General features: G+C 48.2%; 1 protein-coding gene and 1 pseudogene across 14 annotated transcripts in view; one reads left to right on the top strand and one right to left on the bottom strand.

Moving 5' to 3' along the window:
* Window positions 1–26155, top strand: part of LOC147118975 (uncharacterized) — a 305332-nt gene that overhangs the window by 277353 nt on the left and 1824 nt on the right. Inside the window, exons 4-5 of one of the 14 annotated variants that reach the window (XM_085984699.1) lie at window positions 11802–11868; window positions 12165–12166. The exons of 11 other annotated variants lie outside the window; for them this stretch is intronic. In XM_085984699.1, the coding sequence (XP_085840825.1) occupies window positions 11802–11868; window positions 12165–12166 (69 nt within the window). Of the gene's footprint in view, window positions 1–679; window positions 686–11801; window positions 11869–12024; window positions 12098–12164; window positions 12167–26155 lie in introns of all 14 variants that reach the window. 2 more of the 14 variants (XM_085984697.1, XM_085984696.1) reach the window with 2 other exon arrangements.
* Window positions 20342–21487, bottom strand: LOC147118977 (uncharacterized; annotated as a pseudogene).

Raw genomic sequence — 26155 nt, forward strand, 5'->3', positions numbered from 1 at the left:
TGTAGGAATGGTGTCATGTGACGATATCAAAAAAGATACAGAAAATGTGCAGCCCTCAGAAATAGACAATGCTGAACATAAAGTTAATGCAGTAAAAGAGGACAAATGGATGATCCCACTGCAGATAAATGGAGCATTAGTTACATTGAAACTGGACACTGGGGCAAAAGCAAACTTAATCAGTATGAGTGACATTAACAATATGAAAGAAAAGCCCAAAATACAGAAAAAGTCAGTACTACTGAAGGACTATAATGGACAGAAAATAGATAGCTTAGGTGTATGCAGACTTAAAGTGACAGTCAAAGACAAAGTGCATCATCTCATGTTTTCTGTTGTGGCTGAAAGGCTTGATTCACTACTGGGTGACAAAGCTTGTGAGGACTTAGAACTGGTCAAAAGAGTCTACCGTATAAACTGTGCCATAAGCAGACCAGATGACTCAGGTGATGAAGCAGAGAGCCCATCAAGGATGAAAAGGCCAAAGGGTATCCATGTCTTCAAAAAGCCTAGTTTCTCCAAGAAGAAAGAAAAAGACTTTAAGGTCAAAGAGAAGCCAAAGGAAGAAAAGCACAAAGAAGAAAAACACAAGGAGAAAAAGTCCAAAGATATAACCGCAGCAGATGTTGTTAAGCAGTGGAAAGAGAAAAAGAAAAAGAAGAAGCCTGCACCAGAGCAGAAAGCAGTTCCGGTGGATACTCCTTCTTCCCTCAGGCCAATCTTTGGTGTTCCATTAGCCGAGGCTGCTGAGAGGACTATGCTGTATGATGGGATCCAGCTGCCAGCAGTTTTTCGAGAAGGGGGGGCTTTTGGCAGTTACAAAAGACTAAAGACAGAAGAAGCCCTAGAAGAGTATAAAAAGTTCAGGGGCATACTTAAAAAAGAAATTAGGAGGGCGAGGAGGGGCCATGAAATAACACTGGCGAGCAAAATAAAGGAAAATCCTAAGATGTTTTATAAGTATATTAAGGGCAAGAGGATAACTAGGGAAAGGGTAGGGCCCATTAGGGACCAAAGTGGCAATCTGTGTGTAGAGCCAGAGGATGTAGGCAGGGTTTTAAATGAATTTTTTGCACCTGTGTTCACTATGGAGAAAGACGATGCAGACATAGAAATCGGGCAAGGGGACTGTGACATACTTGAACATATTAGCATCGAGAGGAAGGAGGTGCTAGCAGTTTTAGCGGGCCAAAAAGTGGATAAATCCCCAGGCCCGGACGAGATGTATCCCAGGCTGCTGTGGGAGGCAAGGGAGGAGATTGCAGGGGCTCTGACACTAATTTTCAGAACCTCTCTGGCCACAGGGGATGTACCAGAGGACTGGAGAACAGCTAACGTAGTACCATTATTCAAGAAGGGTAGCAGGGATAAACCAGGGAATTACAGGCCAGTGAGTCTAACATCTGTGGTGGGGAAATTATTGGAAAAAATTCTGAGGGACAAAATTAATCTCCACTTGGAGAGGCAAGGATTAATCGGGGATAGTCAGCATGGCTTTGTCAAGGGTAAATCATGTCTAACAAATCTGATCGAATTTTTCGAGGGGGTGACTAGTGGGGTGGATGAGGGAAATGCTGTGGATGTGGTTTACATGGACTTCAGTAAAGCTTTTGACAAAGTCCCGCATAGGAGACTGGTCAAGAAGGTAAGAGCCCATGGGATCCAGGGTGCCTTGGCGCGTTGGATCCTAAACTGGCTGAGTGGCAGGAGGCAGAGGGTGATGGTCGAAGGTTGCTTTTGTGACTGGAAGCCTGTGTCCAGTGGGGTACCTCAGGGATCGGTGCTGGGTCCCTTATTGTTTGTGATCTACATAAATGATTTGGATGAGAATGTAAAAGGTATGATCAGTAAGTTCGCAGATGACACGAAAATTGGTGGGGTGGTAAATTGCGAGGAGGAAAGCCTCCGGCTACAGGACGATATAAACGGGTTGGTCAGATGGGCGGAAAAGTGGCAAATGGAATTTAACCCTGAAAAGTGCGAGGTGATGCATTTTGGACGGACAAATAAGGCAAGGGAATACACAATGAGTGGTAGGACCCTAGGAAGTACAGAGGGTCAGAGGGACCTTGGTGTGCATGTACATAGATCCCTGAAGGCAGCAGAGCAGGTAGATAAGGTGGTTAAAAAGGCATATGGGATACTTGCCTTCATTAGCCGAGGCATAGAATATAAGAGCAGGGAGGTTATGATGGAGCTGTACAAAACGCTGGTGAGGCCACAGCTGGAGTACTGTGTGCAGTTCTGGTCGCCTCACTATAGGAAGGATGTGATTGCTTTGGAGAGGGTGCAGAGAAGATTCACCAGGATGTTACCTGGGATGGAGTGCCTCAGCTATGAAGAGAGGCTGGACAGGCTGGAGTTGTTTTCCTTGGAGCAGAGAAGGCTGAGGGGGGACCTGATTGAGGTGTACAAAATAATGAGGGGCATAGATAGGGTAGATAAAGAGGAACTTTTCCCCTTAGTAGGGGGGTCAATAACAAGGGGGCATAGATTCAGGGTAAGGGGCAGGAGATTTAGAGGGGATTTGAGGAGGAACTTTTTCACCCAGAGGGTGGTTGGAATGTGGAACTCAATGCCTGAAAGGGTGGTGGAGGCAGGAACCCTCACAACATTCAAGAAGCATTTGGATGAGCACTTGAAATGCCATTGCATACAAGGCTATGGACCAAATGCTGGAAAATGGGATTAGACTGGACAGGGATGGATGGGCGGCGCAGACACGATGGGCCGAAGGGCCTCTTTCTGTGCTGTAAAACTCTATGACTCTATGACTCTAAGGCATTGACTACATTGAGAGTTATGGCATGAAGAGTGAAGGAAACACTGAAACCCTCTCCAAGCAAAGATCGCAAGGAGACCTCGATCTATACAAGAGCAGATTGATGACAATGCCGCAACTGCATCTTGTCATTCACCGCCAGAACAATCTCATGAAGACACATCAGACTTACCCGTGTTGAGAAGATCCACACATGAAGTAAAAGAGCCTGATAGACTTAATCTTTGAGTACAATGTAAAGCTTTGAAAATGTGTTGACTGTTTTGAAAATGTTTATGTTTATAGAGCACTAACAAAAGTGTTACTGATATTATCTTTATTGTTTTCTTGAAAGTTCATTGATATTGATTTTGTTAAACCTCAAAGAAAGGAGGATGTAGTGATCAATAACATGTCATTCTGTGGTGGACACTAGGTGGAGCAGTAGAGCTGTATATAGCTGTATGTATTAAGACTACACAACCCAGCTGTATAGATATTAAGACTACATTACCCATGAGGCTAGGCTACCCACAAGGCAGCAGTCAAGATGGAAGCCTCTACAAGATGCTGTACAAGTCCACATGTGCTCAATAAAAGTAACTAGGAAAAGCTAGCTGTGTTCATAATAAGAATGTCTAGTTATTAATGAACATAACAGGTGTTGGAGGAAGTTTTGTAAAAAGTTGGTGGAGGGTTTTGTTGTGTTGTTTTCAGGTTTTAGGGCCTTTTTGGCCCACAAAAAAACAGCCAGATGGCTGCTGAGGGATCCGGAGTGCCGGGCCCCTCAGAGGACAATATTCCCGAGAGGAATTTAATTAGGGAAGAAACTGTGGTGGGAAGGGGGAAAAAAAGGCCCAAAGATTTGGGCCGGGACCTCAGGAGGTTTGGTAAAGAAAATACGGTGGTGGTGCAATGTGAAGATAAGAAGATTCGAGCCTGGGATATAATCCAGGCGGTTCATGTGGACTGTGGCGAGGGAAGCTGCTTTGCCTGCCGACCAAAACCAAATGTGGGATTTGAGGTGACGGTCAGTGGCCGTGAGGAGGCGGAAAAACTGCTGCTCAGTCTGAAAGTTGGGGAGAAATTTTTGGAGGTGACTCTGCTATATTCAGAGGAGGTGGTGGTTTCATTTTTGAACTTGCCTGTGTACATCGAGGACGAAGTGCTGAGCAAAAAGTTGGAGTCGTGGGACATTAAAATCTGTTCCGAAATAAAGAGGAGGTACTATCCAGGAACACGGGTAGCAGACGGAACCCGGTATGTATAGGTGCGGTTCCCAGAGTGGGTAAGGTCTTTGCCGTACAGTATGAAGTTCGAGACACTGGAGGGAGTGCAGTACTTTCGTGTGCTGCTCAATAGCCAAGTAAAGGTGTGTTACTATTGTCTGGGACATGACCATCTCGTAAGAAACTGTCCTGATTTGTATTGTTACAATTGCGGTGAGTCGGGACATATCGCGCGGAGCTGCAAGGTGGAGAGCTGTGGGGTGTCGTAAAGGCCCCGCCCGCTGTGAGTGTGTGGCAGAAGGGAGCGAAATGAGTGATGAGGAGATGGGAGGAGCAGGAGAGGAGTGTGGAACGGCCGGAGGTGCGGTGCAGTCGGAGGACACAGCCGGTAAAATGAAGGAAAAAGGAGCACAGGAAGAGGCAGAGGTTGGCGGAGCGGAGATCGAGATGGAGATGGCGGAAAACACGGCGAGTGCTATGGAGGGGAACAAAGACAGCAGCGGGCAGCAAGGGTCGAGTGCAGACTCGAGCCTTAGTGCAGTTCGGCTCCCCCTGGGGAGTCTGGTGTCTGCAGGGGGAGAGGAGGCAGGAGGGGGGTGTGTGGTGGAAGTGAGTGCTCCGGGGAAAGGCGGGGAGTCGGATATTTTGGTGAGCGGGAGGGGGCAGGGCGGGGAGAGGGTGCAAGAGGCAGGAGCCTTAAAGGGACAGCAGGATGGGATCGTCGAGATAGAGACGTCAGAAGGGAACAATTTAGGTGCGCCATTGTCCCATGGAGAGAGGGAACAGGGTGCAAGGGTCAGAGGTGGAGACGTGGTCGAAGGGGGCGGCACAGTGGGAGAAACTGCGATAGCAGGAAGACTCTCTATGGGAGATGAAGTATCTGACGGGGAGCAGGCACAGGGGGTTGCAGAAGAGCTTGAGTGTGAGGAATTAGAGGGGGACAGAGACATGGAAGTCGGGGAAGAGGTGGCATCATGTGGAAAGGGAAAGGTTAGTGAGGGGCAGAAGGAGGGAGAAAGGGCAGCTCCTGGGTCCAAACTTAAGGCAAGGAAGAGGCTGAAACAGCAGGGAGGGGTCAAACAGGAGGTGAAAAAGAGCCGGAGGCTGCAGGAAAAAGCAACAGCTGCCCGAAAAGTTGAGAAGGAGCATGAGAGGAGGGAAGAGCCAGAGATTAAATGATGGGGAGATTATCAGGCATACTTCCCTTCTTTGGAGCCATGATTACATTGGTCTCGATCAATGTGAACGGACTGAGGGGTGAGAAGAAATTGCAGCAGTTGTTGCAGGGTTTTAAAGGCACGGACTTGTTGTGTCTGCAAGAAACCTTTTGGGATGAGGATATTCTAGAAAGAGTTCAGAAGGTTTGGAAGGGAGAGGTGTTTGCAAGTTGTGCAAACAATAACCGTAGAGGGGTGGCTGTTTTGGTGAGTCTGTCCATAGAAGAGAACATTGCCTTGGTGGACAAGGACACTGAGGGGAGATTTTTACGGCTAAGGGTAAAATTGGAGGGATTTAATTGTGATCTTTTTAATATCTATGCACCGAACGACCATTGCAAGCGTCGCGAGTTTTTTCGGGGGTTATTCACTGAAGTGGCAGAGGTGGAAAATCCTTGTATAGTGGGGGATTTTAATGTATTTTTATCTTGGATGGACATTTCAGCCCAGATGACCTTTAAAGAGGATAACTCCAGAGGGATGATTATAAAAATGATGGCAAATTTAAATTTGAGAGACTTATGGAGGGACCGGAACCCCATAAAAAGGGAGTTCTCCAGAGCAGGTTGGGTGGGTGATGTTTTAAAACAGAGCCGAATAGATTTTGTGTTAATGCGGGAAGGGTTAAGTTCGGAGGTGATGGAGATTTATTATAAAAAAGTATTTTTTAGTGATCACTCGGCTTTGGTTCTTAGAATTAGGAACAGCAGAGTTAAGATCGGTTCAGGGGTGTGGATTTTAAACAATCAATACCTGAAGGAAAGTGCTTATAAAGAAGGGAATATAAATATAAAGAATGCTCAGAAGGAACTTTTGTTCTTGAAGGAAAGAAGAGTTTGGTGGGACAATTTCAAATATGAGGTAAACGTTTTTTCAGTACATTATGGGAAAAAGAGGGCGGCAGCTAACCGGCATCGAGAAGAGAATATAAACAAAAGGTTTACGGATGTCTGTAAAGCAGTTGACGGAGGGGATAAGGGAGCTGAAACTAAGTTCCGGGTGCTAAAGGAAGGGTGGCAATTATTGCAAGCTGAAAAATGCAAGGGGGCCATTCTCCGTGCAAAGGCTAGAGATGCATTGGAGGGCAAAAGATGCACTAGATATTTTCTGGAGCAAGAGAAGCTGCGACAGAGATTATTGTTAATTGAAGAGTTGAAGGTTGGGGAGAAGATCATTCATGAAAGTGAGGAGATTTTGGAGGCGGCTAGCAGCTTTTATCAAGAGCTATATACAAAAGAAGACATTTCCAATTTGGCGATGGAGAAGGTTACTGGTTTTATTGAAGAGGGTTTAAAGGAGGATGAGAGAAGCATGTGTGATAAAGAAGTAGGATTAGCAGAAATAAAAATAGCAGTAAGTGGAATGAAGGGGGGGAAAAGCCCAGGGTCCGATGGACTAAGTGCAGAATTTTAGAAGGAATTTTTCGAGATTTTAAGTCCATTGCTCTTAGAAGTTTTTAAGGAAATTAAAATTGAGGGAAGCCTGGCCCCATCTATGAGGAGAGGTATCATAAGCTTAGTTTATAAAAATAAAGGGGATAGACGGGATCTGAAGAATTGGAGGCCCATCACAATATTAAATGTGGATTATAAGATCTTGGCGAGGGTTATGGCAAATCGTTTGAAGGAGGTGTTACCGGAGATAGTTTGGCCCTCTCAGTCCTATGGAGTCATAGGCCGGGACATCGCAGACTCTGTGGTCTCAATCCGAGATGCGATAGAACTCATGGAAGAGAGTGGGAGGGAGGCTTATGTATTAAAGATAGATCAAGAGAAAGCCTTTGATAGGGTCTCTCATGAGTTTTTATTGAAGGTTTTGGAAGCATTTGGTTTCAAGGAAAATTTCATTCAGTGGATAAGGATTTTTTATTCAAACATATTTAGCTGTGTTAAATGTAATGGTTTTTTATCTAAGTATTTTCCGATACAGAAATCAGTGAGACAGGGTTGTCCCCTGTCCCCACTGCTGTACACATTGGTAGCAGAACCATTAGGTTACATGATGCGAAAGAAACAAGGTGTAGTTGGGATTGTGGTACCCAGTTCCAGGCTGGTGTCGGTGATACACCAATATGCAGATGACACAACCTTAACATTGAGAAATGGGGAGTCAGTGAGGAAAGCTATGGAGGTAGTGGAGGAATATTGTAGAGCTTCAGGTGCCAGAGTGAATTATAGTAAGTCCCAATGCCTGGTTGCAGGGAGGGGTAGGGGGGAATGGTTGGGGGAATGTCCCTTTAAGGTGGTGGAGGTTTTGGAAGTTCTGGGGTTGCATATGGGGTGCAAGAAAGACAGGGAAGAAGTGGATCGATTAAATTGGGAACCGAAGGTTATGAAAATTAAAAAGATTTTGGGAAGATGGGAAAGAAGGTGGTTGAAAGTGCAAGGAAGAGCGACAGTGGTGTCTGCTCTCCTGCTATCTAAGCTATGGTACTTATTGACGGTGGAGGATATTCCTGAGTGGGCAGGAAAGTCCATCCGAGAGGCTTGTGTGAGGTTTTTATGGGAAGGGAAACCAGCCTTGGTGGCTTACAATACCATCATTGGACGGAGAAATCAGGGAGGACTCAACTTCCCAGATATTGATTTGAAGAAAAAATCCTTTAGAATCAAATGGGTGAAGAGATTTCTTCAGAAGTCAAATTCAAGTTTTTGGAAGAGTTGTTTTGAGCATTTTTTAAAACAATGTGGGATAGGAGGGCAGGGGATATTGTATATGGAATACAATAATATGTTTTTGAAATCGACTAAGCTTCTCCCTAGGTTTTATAAGGGGGTTGTAGAGACTTGGGCTCAATTTTTAAAAAGTGTGCAGTTTATGCCCAAGGGGGCTGAGGAATTTTTAGAACAGCCCTTATTTTTGAACAGGTGGGTCAACATCGAAGGAGAGGTTTTATTTAATCAAGCTTTTATAAAAGCTGGGATTATATCGGTGAAAGATGTATTATACGAGGTGATTCCAGGTTGGTTGCCGGAAGCGATAGTGAGGGACATGGTGTGGGAGGAGGATCAGGAGGTAGAAGGAAAAAGCAATAGGGATCATGTATGAGAAGATTGTGAGGGCAATGCCACAGGATTGGATGGAAGAAATAAATGCGGAAATCTCCAAAGGAAGTAAAATGCGTCCCGCTTTTCCAAGCTTTGTACTGGAGAAAGGGGGAGAGTTGGTCCAATTTGACAACTGTAATACTCGAGATTTCTATGAGGTATTCAGAGAATGGAGATTCAAGACACCTGCTGGTCAGGAGTTTTGGCAGAGTATATACCCACAGCTGGACTTCAACAGGATTTGGAAGGGAGTGTGGGCGAATTTTAAATGCCCAGAATGGATTGAACTGGATTTCAAATTGGCTCATAACCGGATTTTTACCATGACGGTCTTGTGCAAGATTGGGCGAGTGGAGGCGGCAACTTGCCCAATGTGTGGGACACAGGATGAGACTCTGTCCCATTTACTGGTTTATGTCCGCAGTTAAATGACTTTAAGTACTATGTTCGACAGTTGTGTGAAGCTTTTTTGCTGGGTGGGGACCGAACAGTGAGAATGGGAATCCCGTGGGACTCAATTTTGAGATGGGGATTGCAGGAGAGTCTGCCAGAGTCTAGCGGAGCGGCAATTAATTTAATGTTCAGTTTGGCTAGATTCGTGATTGTGCAAAGAAGGAATGTTCTGTTTTTTAAGGGGAGGAGAATCAATCTAAAAGAGTATTTTAAATATAAGCTAAAAGACCACTATAAGGCTCTGTGGATGTTTTATTCAGAAAGGAATTTAAGGACAGTATTTTACAACCAATTTTTAAAGTACAATCGATTAATATATGTTACAGGTGACAAATTAAGCTTCAGGTTTTGATGTTAAAATGTGGTGGCGGAATGGCTGTGCAGGGCGGTGGAATTGATTTGTATCATACAATGTAATGATCACGATGTTGTAAATGTTCTTAATGTTCAATAAAGCATTATAAAAAATTTTTTAAAAAGTGGGTTGCACACTCGCCTCTGAGTCAGAAGGTTGTGGGTTCTGGTCCCACTCCAGAGACTTGAGCACATAAATCTAGGCTGACACTCCAGTGCAGTGCTGAGGGAGTGCTGCACTGTTGGAGGTGCCGTCTTTCTGATGAGACTTTAAACTGAGATCCCGTCTGCTCTCAGGTGGATGTAAAAGATCCCATGGCACTATTTTGAAGAAGAGTAGGGAAGTTATCCCTGGTGTCCTGGCCAATATTTATCCCTCAACCAACATAACAAAAACAGATTACCTGGTTATTATCACAGTGCTGTTTGTGGGAGCTTGCTGTGCACAAATTGGCTGCCATGTTTCCCACATTACAACAGTGACTTTGAGATGTCCGGTGATCGTGAATGGAAGCTATATAAATGCAAGTCTTTCTTTCCTATATCCTTTTTCAATTTCCCCCGCACTCTCTGTATTCTCCTGGTTTTTGACTGCATTCTGTACCTGACATTTGTCGTAAACCTCCTTTTTCTGTTTTATTCTAATCTCTACATCCTTTGTTATCCAGGGAGCTCGAGCTTTGGACGCCCCACCTTTCCTCCTTATGGGAATATGCTTGGTTTGTACCCGGTGTCAAATTTTGTTTTATAATGTTCCCGTGAAGCGCATTGGGACATTTTACTACATTAAATACGTTATATAAATACAAATCGTTGTTATTGTCTGAAACTAACAAATTCCACAGAGGAAAATAACAATTTTTTTACTCCGAAATATTAAATATTTTGTTCCACAAAGTTTATCTGCTTTTATTCATGAACTTTAAAAGCCTATAGTAAAACCTGAGACATCCCGTTGTGAGACAAAGATCCTTGTGTCCAATAAGGGGAATAAAGGCCCACAGCCTCCCCTGGCCCCGGGCCCTGAACAAGGGACTGGAGAAACTCGCTGCCCTGCGGATCAGACAATCAGCCGGCGCTAGTCCCACCCCTCGGGCTCCCCGATTGGTTGGAGGACCTGCCGCCGGCTCGCTCTTCCAGCCCCGCCCCACTCGCTCCCTATTGGTCGGAAGCTCCCGTCAGTCACCCGGGCAGAGTGAGCTGAGCATGCGCGGAAAAAATATAAAAATATAATAGGGGCCGAGGTTATGATCTGAAATTGTTGAACTGGATATTGAGTCCAGAAGGCTATAAAGTGCCTAATCGGAACAGCGCCTAATCGGAACAGCACCTCATCTTCCTATTAGGCACTGTGGAAGGGTTTCGACCCAAAACATTGACTCTGTTTCTCTCTTCACGGATGTTGCCACGAATGTTTTTCCAGCGTTTTCTGTTGTTATTTTGGATTGCCAGCATCCGCAGTATTCGAGAGAGCACAGGGAGTGGGTTAATAAACCACAGGGGGACGCGGGCTGCTCACACCCCGAGCTCAGGGAGCGGGTTCATGAACCCCGGGGGGACGCGGGCTGCTCACACCCCGAGTTCAGGGAGTGGGTTCATGAACCCCGGGGGGACGCGGGCCGCTCACACCCCGAGTTCAGGGAGTGGGTTCATGAACCCCGGGGGGACGCGGGCTGCTCACACCCCGAGTTCAGGGAGTGGGTTCATGAACCCCGGGGGGACGCGGGCTGCTCACACCCCGAGTTCAGGGAGTGGGTTCATGAACCCCGGGGGGACGCGGGCTGCTCACACCCCGAGTTCAGGGAGTGGGTTAATAAACCACAGGGGGACGCGGGCTGCACACACCCCGAGCTCAGGGAAAGGGTTCATGAACCCCGGGGGGGACGCGGGCTGCTCACACCCCGAGTTCAGGGAGTGGGTTCATGAACCCCGGGGGGACGCGGGCTGCACACACCCCGAGCTCAGGGAAAGGGTTCATGAACCCCGGGGGGGACGCGGGCTGCTCACACCCCGAGTGCGGCCCCAGGCCCCATTATTAAAACACTCAACATTATCCGCTTCACAAACACACGGGGTGGGCCTCAGGCCCCGAACAAGAGCCTCCGGACCGGGCGTTTGCCCCGAGTGGGGCGGCAGCTGCGGGGCTTTCTCCCAGTGACAGGCCCGGGTAACGGCCGCCATCTTGAGAGGCTCAGGGGGCAGCAGGGCGCATGCGCGGCCCCCTTGGCCAGGAACCAGGAGGAGAGAATCTTGTCAATTTCTATCCTGGACTCATAGTGATGGCTTTTGTAAACTCCTTTTACAGGCTGTGAGAAGGGCAGCATTTACACACCGCAAACTCAAACCAAACATCACATCAAGATCTGACAGTCCCTCCATTCATCAAGACCTGAATATCATCGGCCTTTGAATGTGGAAGGAGAAATGTTCACCTGTTCTCTCTGTGGGAAAAGATTTCAAACATCAGTGTGACTGGAAAAGCACTGAGAGTGTTCCAGTGCACTGACTGTGGAAAGAGCTTTAACCAGTTACACAGCCTGAAAAAACATCGCACCATTCACAGCGGGGAGAAACCGTACATGTGTTCTCTGTGTGGACGAGGCTTCAAATGATCATCCAACCTGGAGAGACACAAGGACACCTGCACCACGGTGAATCTGTGGAAATGTGGGGACTGTGGGAAGGGATTCAATTACCTGTCCCAGCTGGAAACTCATCAATACAGTCACATTGGGGAGAGGCCGTTCACCTGCTCCGTGTGTGGAAAGGGATTTAATCAGTCATCCAAACTGCTGACACACCAGCGAGTTCACACTGGGGAGAGGGGCAGCATTTACAGACCGCAAACTCAAACCAAACATCACATCAAGATCTGACAGAGCCACTCCATTCATCAGGACCTGAATATCATCGGCCTCTGAATGTGGAAGGAGAAATGTTCACCTGCTCCGTGTGTGAGAAGGGATTTAATCGATCATCTAACCTGCTGACACACCAGCGAATTCACACTGGGGAGAGGCCATTCACCTGCTCCGTGTGTGAGAAGGGATTTAATCATTCATGCAACTTGCTGACACACCAACGAGTTCACATGTCACTGCAGGGGTTGGATTCTGCTCTTAATCACATCCAGGAATGAACCATGTTCATTCTGACAGTTGGGTTTGTTTCTGCTGATGTTAATAACCCCTATAACTGGGCTGGAGTTTAATATTCTGGATATATAGCTGATTGAGTTGTCGGGGCTGCAGTGTTTATTTAAGAACCGCTGTCTGATCTTTCCCCTTAATTTCTGATGAAAGTCCCTGAATTATTTTACAATAAAATTATGAACTTTTACTTCAATCCTAAATTGATCTTTGGTACAAAATCTACAATTCAGTGTCTGAAAGGTTCCACTGATTAACATCTCCAATTAGAAAGTGCTGATTAATCCTCGCTGACAATTCTTACTGACTTGCACATTACACACTGTGGCACCTCCATTATCCACCTGAAAGAAGGGGAATGGGAATTGGTGGAGAATCGAGAGTCCCCAAATGTTGCCCCTCCCATCTGGTACAGCAATCCCCTCGGCACCGGAATGGAGACAAGTCCAGTTATAGTGACGGGATGAGTTAAAGATATTTACTCAGACGGGCGGAAGGTGAGAAGTGGTGTTCCACGGGGATCGGTGCTGGGACCACTGTTGTTCATCATTTACATGAATGATTTGGACTTGGGAATCAGAAAATTTGCAGATGACACTAAATTGGGGGGTGTAGTTAATACTGCAGAAGACTGCGATAACATCCTTGTAGAATTATTCAGTAGTGCTCAGTAAATAGCAGCATCTTTTAATTTGCTTTGACAGATCACATCACTATATAGTTATATGAAAAACAGAAATCATTAACAGCTCCCAATTTCAGAATTGTCAGATTCAAACTCAACTTCTTCCAAGTACAATCTAACATTTCAAAAATTGTAATGGATGTAGGCGAGTTATTAGGACTGTTGTCTAACACAATCCAAACACAGTGACACACAGACAGATGGGCAGGTGTAGCTTCACAGCGAATCCTATCAAGCCTCACTAAAAAGTGGCAGACTGGCAATCCATTGTTCATTAATGGAGTTGTGATCTTTGTAAATTAAGAAAGGAAATGCATGGAAATGTGTCAAGGAATTGATTAACAGAGTGAGGCATCATCTCCCTTTGATTTCTATTTCTGACACCAGGCAACAGAAAAAGGTCATTACAACACGACATAAACAGAGTCTTCAGGTGTGAGACATCAGACTTCAGAACAACACGTCTGCCAGCTCTGGCCACAAACCTCAGTACAGTCAACCTTTCAGCAGCTGCAGCCCTGATTAAATAACTAGTAGTTTAACATGTCTAGTAGAGGTTTTGTATCAGAATAGAAGAAATGTATTTGTGACACACACACAATTAATAATTAAATCACAATGTGATTGTGAGGATCGATTATCGCCTCTTTAACCTTCCGTGCCCTTCGGTCGAGGAAGGTATGAAGTGAACCGGTGGACACCACCTGCTCCCTCTCCAGGGCCACCCGGGCAGGGACAAGACCACGGGAGAGAGGCAGGCAGCCAGAGTGACCCCCCATGGGCCCCGCCCATCCTGGGCCTACAAATTGCTGTTTTCACCAGGCCCAAGAGCAGGTCCAGGAGAAAGTCCTCCGACTTACCCACCCCCCCTCCGCACCGCGCGGGCAAAGATTAGGAGCGTGGGGCTAAAGTGTAACCAAGAGTTGAGGAGCAGCCCCTTCAGGTAACTATACAGGGGCTGCAACCTCTCACACTGAATATATACACGGCCCATGGACTCTTCTAGGCCACAGAAACCACATCTGGACTTGAAGTCCGGAAAGGAGCTTAAAAACTGTTGCACACGACAGCTCCTTGTAACAGTCTCCACCCCAGATCCCCAATGGTGCAGGGAAGGACCCCCGCGTAGAGAGCCCTCCACTGGGGAACCTCGCCTCCGCCGGACGGCAAGATGATCTGCCAGTCGGATTGAGATTGGGCAATAAACTAAATTAATAAATAAATGATACAGAAAGCCGAGTCCCCGGGTCCTCAGCCCTGGTGTGAAGTACGCTGGCCACCAATTTTCCGTTACTAACTCGCTCCTCAGGCCCCGCCCAGTCTGGTTTAATTACTAAATGTTTTCTAACTCGGGTTCAGGCCTGTCATTCTGAGGGAAACAAGGCCTCATTTATTGGTGTGTCCCACCCGAGCGGCTGTTAACGGCTTTAATAAACTGGCAGCAAGGTTGTTTTTAAAGGTGCAAAGTGGTGAAAAATGCCACTAGCGATGCCTCAAAACCCACGGACAGAGAAATCCACTTCATCAGCGCCCCTGCCACAGGACTCAATATCCACCCCCTCCATCACTGGTGCACTGTGTCTGCAGTATGTACGGTCTACAAGATGACCACGGTCAGGCCGTGTGGAGTCAAAGGTCAGGCAGCAGAATGGATGGAAAGATCGCAACAAACTTCCCTTAACTCCAACCCTCTGATTTCTGTTCTGTAGCCAGCTTTCCATCCATTCTGCTGCCTGGCCCTTCACTCCACACGGCCTGACCTGGGTCATCTTGTCGATCTTACAAACTGTTTATGGATAGCAAGCTGGTTACAGAAAACAGAGAGTAGGGGTTAGGAGTGGCAAAAGGTGGGAAGTGGTGTTCCACGGGGATCGGTGCTGGGACCACTGTGGTTCACCATTTACAGAAACAATTTGGACTCGGGAATCAGAGGTACAATTCCAAAATTTGTCAATGACACCAAATTGGGAGGTAGAGTTACTACTGAGGAAGACTGTGACAAAATGCAAGAAGACATTAATAAACTTACAGAATGGGAGGGTAATTGGCAAATTAATTTTAAGCAAGGTGGTGCATTTTGGTAGGAAGAATAAGGAGGCCACAAACTACTTAGAAAATAAGAGTCTAAATGGGGTAGAGGAGCAAAGGGATCTCGGGGTCCAGATACACAAATCACTAAAAGTAGCGACGCAGGTTAATGAGGCCATAACAGGAGCAAACAATGGACTGGGGATCATTTCTAGAGGGATAGAATTGAAATGCAGAGAAGTTATGTTAAACTTATATAGGACATTGGTTAGACCACACTTGGTGTACTGTGAACAGTTCTGGTCTCCATATTATAAAAAGGATATAGAGGCACTGGAGAAGGTGGAAAAAGACTTTTGAAGGATGATCCTAGAACTGAGAGGATATACTTATCAGGAAAGGCTGAACAGGCTGGGGCTCTTTTCTCTAGAATAAAGAGAAGGCCGATGGGTGACCTGATCGAGGTCTTTAAGATTATGAAAAGGTTATAGAGGGTGGACCTGGAGGAAATATTTCCACTTGTGGGAGAGTCCAAAACTACAGGTCATAAATATAACACAGTCTCTAATAAATCCAATGGGGAATTCAGGAGAAACTTCTTTACCCAAAGAGAGGTCAGAATGTGGAACGTGCTACCACAAGGAGTAGTTGAGGTGAACAGCACAGATACATTCATGGGGAAGGTAGATAAGCCCATGAGGGAGAAAGGAATAGAAGGATATGCTAATAGGGTTAGATGAAGAGTGGTGGGAGGAGACTCGTGTGGAGCAGAAACACCGGCATTGACCAGTTGGGCCGAATGGCCTGTTCCTGTGCTGTAGACTCTGTAATTCTATGTAACTCTGTGTAACTATGTCTTCTGACTCCTGACGTAGCTGGAAAAGCTTTTACTATTATTACCACAATTGTACACTGTTAAGTCTGTGAATTATTTAGTTAATTAAAACAGACTAATGAGTAACAATAAAAACAGGTCTTTACTGGTTGGAGGTAGGGACTATACTGAATACAAGATTACTGCACAGTGCTTATATACCGGTGTGTTCACCCCCGGTATTACGTCTACAGCAGCCTGAGAAAGTAGTACATCTCTTAAGGTGGAACAGGTTACATACACAACACTCCACCCTTCTTAGCTTTATAGTCATTCCCCCCCATTTAACATAACGTAATAACATATATACATATATAACTTCATGGTTAACGTAACATATCACAGATTCAGTCTCTGCGGAAAACAGTTCACAGATTCAATCTCTGTGGTGTAGTCGGTTCACGTTACTCATTCAGTAGTCCTTTCATGGATTTAACAGCTTGAACTTCCGAACTGATTTGGCTCCGTTCGGAGGGACCACGTGTGTGATCTGGTAGAGGTGATAATGGTTCAGATGGGTCATCTTCTGTTTTTACTTTTCCTTTTCTGCTTCTTGGAGACTCTCTGGGCTCCATTGTCAGCTGCCACAGCTGCCAGCTGCATGCACAGTTCCTCCTTCTCTTCCTCCTGTTTCCGTCGTAGAGCCAGCTTCTCCCGATGTTCCGTAGACTTTTGGTGCTCCTCCATGATTTCTGCACTTTGGGAGTCGAAGTTACAAGCTGGGCAGGGCAGGACAGGACATCGTAATATTCGGTGTCGTCCACCAGGTCATGGTAATATTCGGTGTCGTCCTGAGCTAGACCAGTGAGAGGGTCGTCTATTTCCTCCATACCCAGCTGGGCATTAGCCAGCTCTTGTTCCAAATCCAGACATCTTTCCTGAAGAGACTTCTTCATGTGTACCTCTGCATCCAGCTTTTTCTGGGCTTTCAGCAAGTCGTTTACTAGTGACCTCATTTGTGATTTTAATACTTCAACTTCCTTTGGAGATTGATTGATCGGACTATGCAATCCCTCTACCGGAGCAGCTGTTTCAGCAGTCTGTTGTTCTACATTGACGTGAGTCAGCGTACTTTTGGCATCCAATGGCTGCTCTGTTGCAGTCGTTTCAGTCTGTGTCGTCACATCAGCCATCTCAATGACTTTCGAGAGCTCCGAACCCTTTTCCTTTGAAGATCGCAGCTCGTGTTCAAGTTTTTCCCATTTCAGAGTCTTGTCCCTCAGCATATGAAGGAGTTGGCTGACCGTTAACTCTTCTGACACCAGATTATGGCACGCACCTTCAGAACCTGAATCAGCTTTCATTCATTCGGCCTCCTCGCGCAGATGGTTGGTGTGCTCCTGCTCCATTTTCTCCATCAGTTGCTTCTGTTGACTTTCCAGATTCTCCCACTCTGTAACAAAGAACTTTTTTATTTCATTCATCTCTTGCTCAAAACGGCGAATCATTTGTTCTAATTGCTGTTGTAGTTTGAAATGGAGTTGAGTTCGAGCCCAGTGTCCCTCAAAAATGTGCATATCAGTAGACTTGACAGACTCAGAATTCTCTGTTAAACTATGTTGTTGTTGCTCAGTGGAATTCTGTGCTGAAACTTTGTCTTTTGCACATGGGTTGGTCTTACCATCATCAGTTCTAGAGTCTGGGCTGATTATCTGCACCGAGTTCTCACTCTTTATGGCTTTTAGCGAATGCCAGTCCATATTTATGTTTCTAAACCACTCCCGGCCTAGTAGTGGTGGACCTCCCTCCGGTAGCACATATAAGTCCATTATTTGACTTCCTTCGCCCTTGTTGGCCACTGCAACCTTTATTGTCCCGATGGGGTACACTCTCTGCCCCGTGTAGGTTGTCAATATAATCTCCGTATCCTGTAGGGGAATATGTTGGAATAACCTTCTGTAATCTTTCTTATTCATGACCGACAATGCCGATCCAGTGTCCAATTCCATTTTTACTTGGACTCCTTCTATCTGAAGAGTAACCCAAATTGTCTGGAGGTCTGCACCCTTACCAACGTTGAGTACCCTTAAGCTAGCCAGTTCAATACTGCTTGCGTCTGAATCGGACTCCTGTTCAGCCACCTTGTGTACCTTTGCGTATTTCCCTTGCGGTGACTTCTTGTTGCTGGTCTTCTTCGCTGACCTGCATACTCTAGCTATATGTCCAAGCCTACCACAAGTTCTACATTCTTGGTTTTTAAACCAACACTGGTTCTGATCATGCGTTGTCTTTCCACAATGATAACATTTGCCAGAACTCACACCCAATTTGTGTGCACTGAGATCCGGTGACCGTAGCTGCATTACTGCCGTGCCTCTCGCTGCGGCTTCGTGTGCTGCTGCCATAGTGACCGCCTTCTCAAGCGTCAGCTCATTCTCCTCGAGCAGTCGCTTTTGTGTATCCTGTTTAAATAAACCACACACAAATTTGTCTCGAAGTGCCTCTGTCAGTCCCGTTCCAAACTGGCAATATTTCGCTAATTTACGCAATTCCAGCAAATATTCAGCATTGCTTTCATGCTGTAGCTGCCTTCTGTCGTAAAATTTAAATCGTTCCGCTAGCATCAGCGGCGTGGGGTTTAGATGATCTTTCAGGACAGTAACAATCTCATCGAACGTCTTATCCGCCGGTTCATCTGGTGATAACAGGTGTTTCAATTGCTCGTATGTCTTCGCACCCATTAAATTTAATAATGTTAGAGCTTTATCTTGGTCACGAATTTTATTGGCCTTACAATAATTTTTTACTCTTTCAACATATATGGCCCAATCTTCGAGGTCACTATCAAAGGTGCTAATATTCCCGCTCTTGCCGTCGTCCTCCGCCCACACGGTTTTCCCGCGCTTGGCGGTCTTCACCCGTCCCCCGATGCCGTCTCCCTTCAGCCCCCGAGTGCGGCCCTTATCAGCGGATGCGATCGATGGCCCGGCTGCGCCTCGCACTTGAAAGCGGCCCGGCCCTTATCTGCCGATCGCTATCGCCCTATACCTCTCTCTTCCCCAGTCCTGTCTTCTACTCCGGTTCACAAGCTGATGGAGGCTTCAGGGTCCTAATGCCTGTCACTTCCAGTGGGGTGGTGAGTGGTGAGGTTTGAAACCTCTCTTCAACCGCCGTGGAATAACTGCCGCAGGGTAAGAACCTGACTCGTCGCCAGTGTTAAGTCTGTGAATTATTTAGTTAATTAAAACAGACTAATGAGTAACAATAAAAACAGGTCTTTACTGGTTGGAGGTAGGGACTATACTGAATACAAGATTACTGCACAGTGCTTATATACCGGTGTGTTCACCCCCGGTATTACGTCTACAGCAGCCTGAGAAAGTAGTACATCTCTTAAGGTGGAACAGGCTTAAGCTCTCTTAAGGTGGAACAGGTTACATACACAACATACACCATCTTCCTAAAGATCTCTGAGCTTCTCTAATGGCTGCTTTTGACTCCCTCAATTGTGGGTGATATTTGTCCCTAATCTCCTATAAACTGAACTCAACTTGATCTGAACTGGGTTCAATGTAAGACAGTTCGGGGAGTCAGGGATCATTCACCCCGAGACCTACGCTGGCCAGTAAAACCCCAGACGGTTCCTCAGTAAGGATTCCTCTGGTTCCTCACCATGTATTTGCCAGGATAACGAAACACAGCTTTCTTACCGTCCACTCCTGGAGGCCCCACTCCCTGAACCTACAACCTTCAGCAGGGTCAGTGGTGGAGTTCCACAGCGGGAGTCATCCCAGAGTAACTGTCGGGATCGCACCCCCGTGGATGTTCCGGGTCATGTATTTTTAGTTATCCTGGTGTCTAACACACACACATCAATAAAACAGGGAATTCCTGGAAACACGCTGCAGGTCCTTCTTTATCTGGAGATCAAATGTCTGTTGTATAATTGTACCAGCAGTTAACAGGCTCCTGTGAACTCCTCCGTCTGCTATTTTAATGCAGACTTTAACCAATTTATTTTAAACAGGTTCATTTTAATCGAATTAACGCCTGCCTTAAAATGGTAGACTCAGGACTGTCACACAAACACGTTAAATCTTCATAGAATAATTACAACAATCATTTTTTGACTGGAAACTTAAACCTGCCATTTCACTTTCAGTCAGGAACTGATCGCAGTTTGACACCAATCTCTGATTTGACAGCACGTTTCCAGCATTCACCGTTATTCTTCCTGACTCTGAACACAGTTGTAACGGAGCCTTCTGTTCCGTGCCTAGGAGCTCTGAACCATGTAAGAGAGCGGCTGGGATACATTTCTTACAGGACTCAAGATTAACCCGCACGGTGACTTTGCTGTCAGTGAAGAGAGACGAGAAAGACCAAAGTGCCGTTTGCCCCTCTCAGTGTGGACCTGAAGGACTGTGTCCAGGCTGAAGTTCTGTTCCTGCCGTACGATCCTCCCCCAGGCTGTCCTTTCTGAGCTCCAGCCAGGTGATGCTAAACACCCAGATGGGAAAGATGGAAAAACTACAACAATGTGTTTAAAGCAAAGCTGATTTGTCCAGACTATTAAACTCCGGTCCAGTTACAGGGGTTATTGACATCAGCAGAAACAAACACAAACTGTCAGAATTAACATGTTTCAGTCCTGGATGTGTTTAACAACAGCAACAGCAGAATCCAACCCCTGCAGTCACATGTGAGCTCGCTGGTGTGTCAGTAGGCTGGATGATCGATTAAATCCCTTCCCACACACGGAGCAGGTGAACGTCCTCTCCCCAGTGTGAGTGCATTGGTGTGTCAGCAGATCTTTTGTGCTTTTAAAGCTCTTCCCACATTCAGAACATTTAAACGGTCTCTTATTGGTGTGAACAAGTTGGTGAGCCAGTAGATGTGGTGACTGAATGAATCCCTTCCCAAACACGGAGCAGGTGAATGGCCTCTCCCCAGTGTGAACTCGCTGGTGTGTCACAAGGCCGGATGACTGAGTGAATCCCTTCCCACACACGGAGCAGGTGAACTATCCCTCTCCAGTGTGAACTCGCTGGTGTACAGTGAGTACAGATGACCGACTGAACCCAGTCCCGCAGTGAGAGCATCTGAACGGTCTCTCATCAGTGTGAACACGTTGATGGCACATCAGTTCCCCGGAACTTTTGTAGCTCTTCCCGCAGTCCAGGCATTTGAAAGGCCTCTCTTCAGTGTGAACTCGCCGGTGCTTCAGCAGATTTGATGACTGAGTGAATCCCTTCCCACACTCGGGGCAGGTGAATGGCCTCTCCCCAGTGTGAACTCGCTGGTGTGTCAGCAGGTCGCACGATCGCCCCAACCTCTTCCCGCAGTGAGAGCAGATGAACGGTGTGTAACCGGTGTGAATGTACTGGTGCTCCATCAATGCCTCAGGGCGTTGAAAGCTCTTCTCGCAGTTGGAGCATTTAAAGTCTCTCTCATCAGTGTGAACTCGCTGGTGTCTCAGCAGGGCAGAAAAATGAGTGAATCCCTTCCCACACACAGAGCAGGTGAACAGCTTCTCCTTGGTTTGACTGTGCTGATGAGTTTCCAGCTCAGACGGGTAATTGAATCCTTTCCCACAGTTCCCACATTTCCAGGTTTCTCCCCGGTGTGACTGTGCTTGTGTCTCGACAGGCTAGATGATTGGCTGAAGCCTCGTCCACACACAGAACACATGTACGGTTTCTCCCCGCTGTGTACAGTGCGTTTTGCTTCCATGTTCAGAAGCTGATGATATTCAGGACCTGATGAATCGAGTGACTTTGTCAGATCTTGATGTGATGTTTGGCTTGAGCTTCCTGTCCACAAATTCTCCACTCCTCATACCCTGTAAGATTAATTTAAAACAGGAAAAATAGAGCATGAGAGAGAATCCACAAAAAAAACAAAGGCAGGCTGTGAAATTGAGCTCAATGAATCTGGTCATTTGTGGGGCCGGCAGCAGAAAACGTGACCGTGAAAGCTGCCGGATTGTCATAAAAACCCAACTGGTTCACTGATGTCCTCAGGGAAGGGAACCCGCCACCCATATGGGTCTAAACAAGACTCTCGCCTATATGGGAGGAGAGAGGTGGGAGCGAAACGGGGGAAGGAGAGGGACTTTATACATCTGCAACTCGACAAGAACTTTGACAGAACCTCCTAAACCCGCGACCTCTCCCACCTTGAAGGACAAGGTGCCGGGGAACACCATCACCTCCAAGTTCCCCACCAAGTCACACACCATCCAGACTTGGACATCTATCGCCGATCCTTCGTCACTGGGTGAAAATCCTGGATCTCCTTACCTGGCAGCATTGTGGGAGTACCTTCACCACACGGACTGCAGTGGTTCAAGAAGAAGGCCCAGCATCACCTTCTCAACGGGAAACTGGGGACTGGCAACATATGCTGGCCTTGCCAGTGACGCCCACATCCCACGAATTACTTAACAAAAACTGGATTAAAAGCCTCTACAGAAATACTTGTTGCTAAGACAATGCTCATTTACATTGTAGGGACAGTGTCTGTTTAACAACCTAATCTCCCCCAGAATCCACCTCCCTTGACAGTCCCATGTTGGAAATTGTTGGGTCCTCCTGGGCTCAGAAGTACTGGGAGTTAAACCCAGCAGCTTCTCCTCCATCTCCACTCCAGCTCAAACTGAAGCAACAAAAAGACCTCCACAGGCGGCCAGGGACCGACTTCTGCATCCAGCGCCCGCCCTGATACAAGCCGGCTCTGGATTGGCGGCTCTGCTGTGTCGATCCAGTTCTGGTTTCTCCTGTCTGGTCACTCCCGCGCATGCTCAGTTCACAATGCCCGGGTGAGGGGAGCTCCGAACCAATAGGAATAGGGGGCGAGGCGGGAGCACCGGGCGGGCGGCGGGTCCTCCAACCAATCGGAGTGTGGGATGGCAGGGCTTGACCTTTAAACTTGAACAACAGAAGGTGAGCTGAGCATGCGCGGGAGAGGCTGATTGGTGGGCAGTGTGAGTTGAGCATGCGCGGACCTTGGCAGCAGCCGCTGACACATCAGGTGAGAGAGCTCAGGGAGCGGGTTCATGAACCCCGGGGGGACGCGGGCCGCTCACACCCCGAGCTCAGGGAGCGGGTTCATGAACCCCGGGGGGACGCGGGCCGCTCACACCCCGAGCTCAGGGAGCGGGTTCATGAACCCCGGGGGGACGCGGACCGCTCACACCCCGAGCTCAGGGAGCGGGTTCATGAACCCCGGGGGGGCGCGGGTCGCTCACACCCCGAGCTCAGGGAGCGGGTTCATGAACCCCGGGGGGACGCGGGACGCTCACACCCCGAGCTCAGGGAGCGGGTTCATGAACCCCGGGGGGACGCGGGACGCTCACACCCCAAGCTCAGGGAGCGGGTTCATGAACCCCGGGGGGACGCGGGCCGCTCACACTCCGAGCTCAGGGAGCGGGTTCATGAACCCGGGGGGACGCGGGCCGCTCACACTCCGAGCTCAGGGAGCGGGTTCATGAACCCGGGGGGACGCGGGCCGCTCACACCCCGAGCTCAGGGAGCGGGTTCATGAACCCCGGGGGGACGCGGGCCGCTCACACTCCGAGCTCAGGGAGCGGGTTCATGAACCCGGGGGGACGCGGGCCGCTCACACCCCGAGCTCAGGGAGCGGGTTCATGAACCCCGGGGGGATGCGGGCTGCTCACACCCCGAGTGCGGCCCCAGGCCCCATTATTAAAACACTCAACATTATCCGCTTCACGCACACCCGGGGTGGGCCTCAGGCCCTGAACAAGAGCCTCCGGGCCGGGCGTTTGCCCCGAGCGGGGCGGCAGCTGCGGGGTTTTCTCCCGGTGACAGGCCTGGGTTAACGGCCGCCAACTTGAGAGGCTCAGGGGGCAGCAGGGCGCATGCGCGGCCCCCTTGGCCAGGAACCAGGAGGAGAGAATCTTGTCAATTTCTATCCTGGACTCAGTGATGGCTTTTGTAAAATCCTTTTACAGGCGGTGAGAAGGGCAGCATTTACACACCGCAAACTCACATCAAGATCTGACAGAGTGACTCCATTCTTCAGGACCTGAATATCATCGGCCTCTGTAGGTGGAAGGAAAAATGTTTGTCTGTTCTGTTTGTGGGAAAAGATTTCAAACATCAGTGTGATTGGAAAAGCACCGAGACACACACCCGAGTGAGACTGTTACAGTGCACTGACTGTGGAAAGAGCTTTAACCAGTTACACAGCCTGAAAAAATATCGCACCGAAGCAAATGCAGCTTATAAGCTGGCCTGCGCCCTAAGGTTTGAGGAAGCAGATCATGGCCCCCGTAGGGCAGAGATAGAAAGCCTTAGCATGGCTTTAAATGCAGCAAGGGGAATGATTTGTGTGATCAGCCCGAAGGCAGATCAGCTGGATTTTACTGGCAGCCCAAATCAAACCGCCCCACAGGCAACACCCAGGGAAAGGCTGGCTAGGGAATTAGAGATCCCAAGACAGCAGCCCACAGCTCCGGGTTTTGAGGAGCTCTGGCAGCAAGGAGGGGTGGACAATGGGGTGGTAGGTGAACACCAGCAGGTCCCGCTAGGCAGGCGGGGACCAGGACCAGTGTACCCCCTCCAACAACGGAGGTACGGTCCGCCTGTGAGGAGTGAGCCTGAGAATAGGAATCCTCAGCCCACAGCAAGTTCGAGTTCACAGGCAAGCACTGTGGCTTGTGTGGGGGGAGGAGCCATTCATATTCAGAGTAAGCTGTTTAAGCCAGAGAACAGGAAAGGAGAGTTCTGGGACCCCTGTAGAGCAGGTCCAGTAGCAGAAATCCGGGACAAGGGAGGCACACAGGGGATAGTTTTGGCCCCAGGAAAAAGGCAGGTCCAAAATTCCCCATTTAAAGCCACCTGGGTGAGGGAACATGAGTTTGCTGTCCATGCAAGTTCAAGTTCACAGCCTACAAAAACAGGAACTGTGACTTGTTTCCAGGGAAGAGCAGACAAACCCAGAGAGAGATTTGCACCGGCAGGCTGCCAGGCACATTATACAGTGCGGGCTATTTGGACATGGGGGAGAAGGTTCCCAGCCAGCTGGGGCTGTGACCCAAGCTCAGGGTCCGCCAGCCAAAGTTTCCCCCATAGAGACACCCCTCAGAAGGTCTCAGCGGGTGCCCCAGCCTAAGAAAGCATGGTCACCCACTTTACAGTGGAGTAGGGCGGTCTCCCAAGCCAGGGAGAAGCCAGAGAACAGGTGTCCCCACTCAACAGCCATAAGCTGCGAAGGACCAGAGACAGGAGGCAGTCCAGCTTCGCTGCGGCCAGCAGCAATCTGCGACAGTGCCAGAAATTAAACTGGCCGTCCGGAGACGGGCGGCATTTGTATTAAAGCTATGTGTGTGAATATAGCGTGTACCAAAGGTGTATTTTAAGTTTTGTTGATTTAACTAGTTTCAAGTTAAAGTGCAAAGAGTTTAAGTTTACATGTGTGCCGAATGTTTGTATTTTGGTCGGAGGTCGAGGGACCCGACCATGTCTCCACCTAAGGCAGCAGGTCAGTGAGACCTGGCTGCATGTCCCTTTTAAGTTTTTGCAGGAGATGGGAAAATGAAGCTGCCATGTTCGCCCAGCACGAGCTGGACATCGAATGAAGATACGGAATGTTGGGGATCACCTCGCCACTGGACGAATCCAGGAGACCCCGCAGCGGTCTTCAGGAAAACCCGGACAGAGTCCGGAGGAACTTGCCTACTCCTCCTACGGGGAGGAGATGGCCCCAGCTGGGTGGGGCACGGCCCCCAACCCAGCACTATCCTGACCGAAGTTCACTTGCGGGAGACCTCGCTGTCGAGGAGTCACGATGGGGAAGCGCGGGCGCCTTGTGATAGGGACGCGTTCCCCGGGGGTGGGTGGTGATGGCCCGGGAAGATTGTATAGAGGAGGGGGGGGACACAAGAGTCGCATGGGTGCGGTCGGGGGAGGGAGGAACTCACCCGGGAGCCCACGGGCAAAGAGGATAAGTGTGGCTGGGAAGGATGAGTGGGTGGCCGGATCAGTGTGGGGCCAGGGAGAGCCGCCACACAGGCACCCATCATTTTCTGCAGCCAGTCGAGGGAAGACGGGAAGGGGAGGGACTGGGAGTCATGAGATCCCATACTCCCCGGTCTCGGTCTGTGCCAAGGGAATTTAAATGTGAGGGGTACCCCGCCTCCACAAAGGGACAAGGGAACGGTTCGGGGCTGGCGGAGCAGGCTGGTCGCTAAATCCATTCTGCCTGTTTTAAAGTTTAAGCTGATCAAAGGGGGGTGGAAGGTACTTTTACTGCCCGAGTGGGAGGAGCAATACCCACTCGAATTTCGTGACCCATCATCGGCATGTGATGATCGGGGTTCATTTAAGCATGTTGTTTAATGATTTTTTTTTTGTATTTTGTGTTACAGCCCCAAGTTGAGCAGAGGCGTCGGA

This window comes from Somniosus microcephalus, chromosome 4 (assembly GCF_052327205.1).
Source record: "Somniosus microcephalus isolate GS21.2 chromosome 4, FLI_Smic_1.0, whole genome shotgun sequence".
Taxonomy (NCBI): Eukaryota; Metazoa; Chordata; class Chondrichthyes; order Squaliformes; family Somniosidae; genus Somniosus; species Somniosus microcephalus.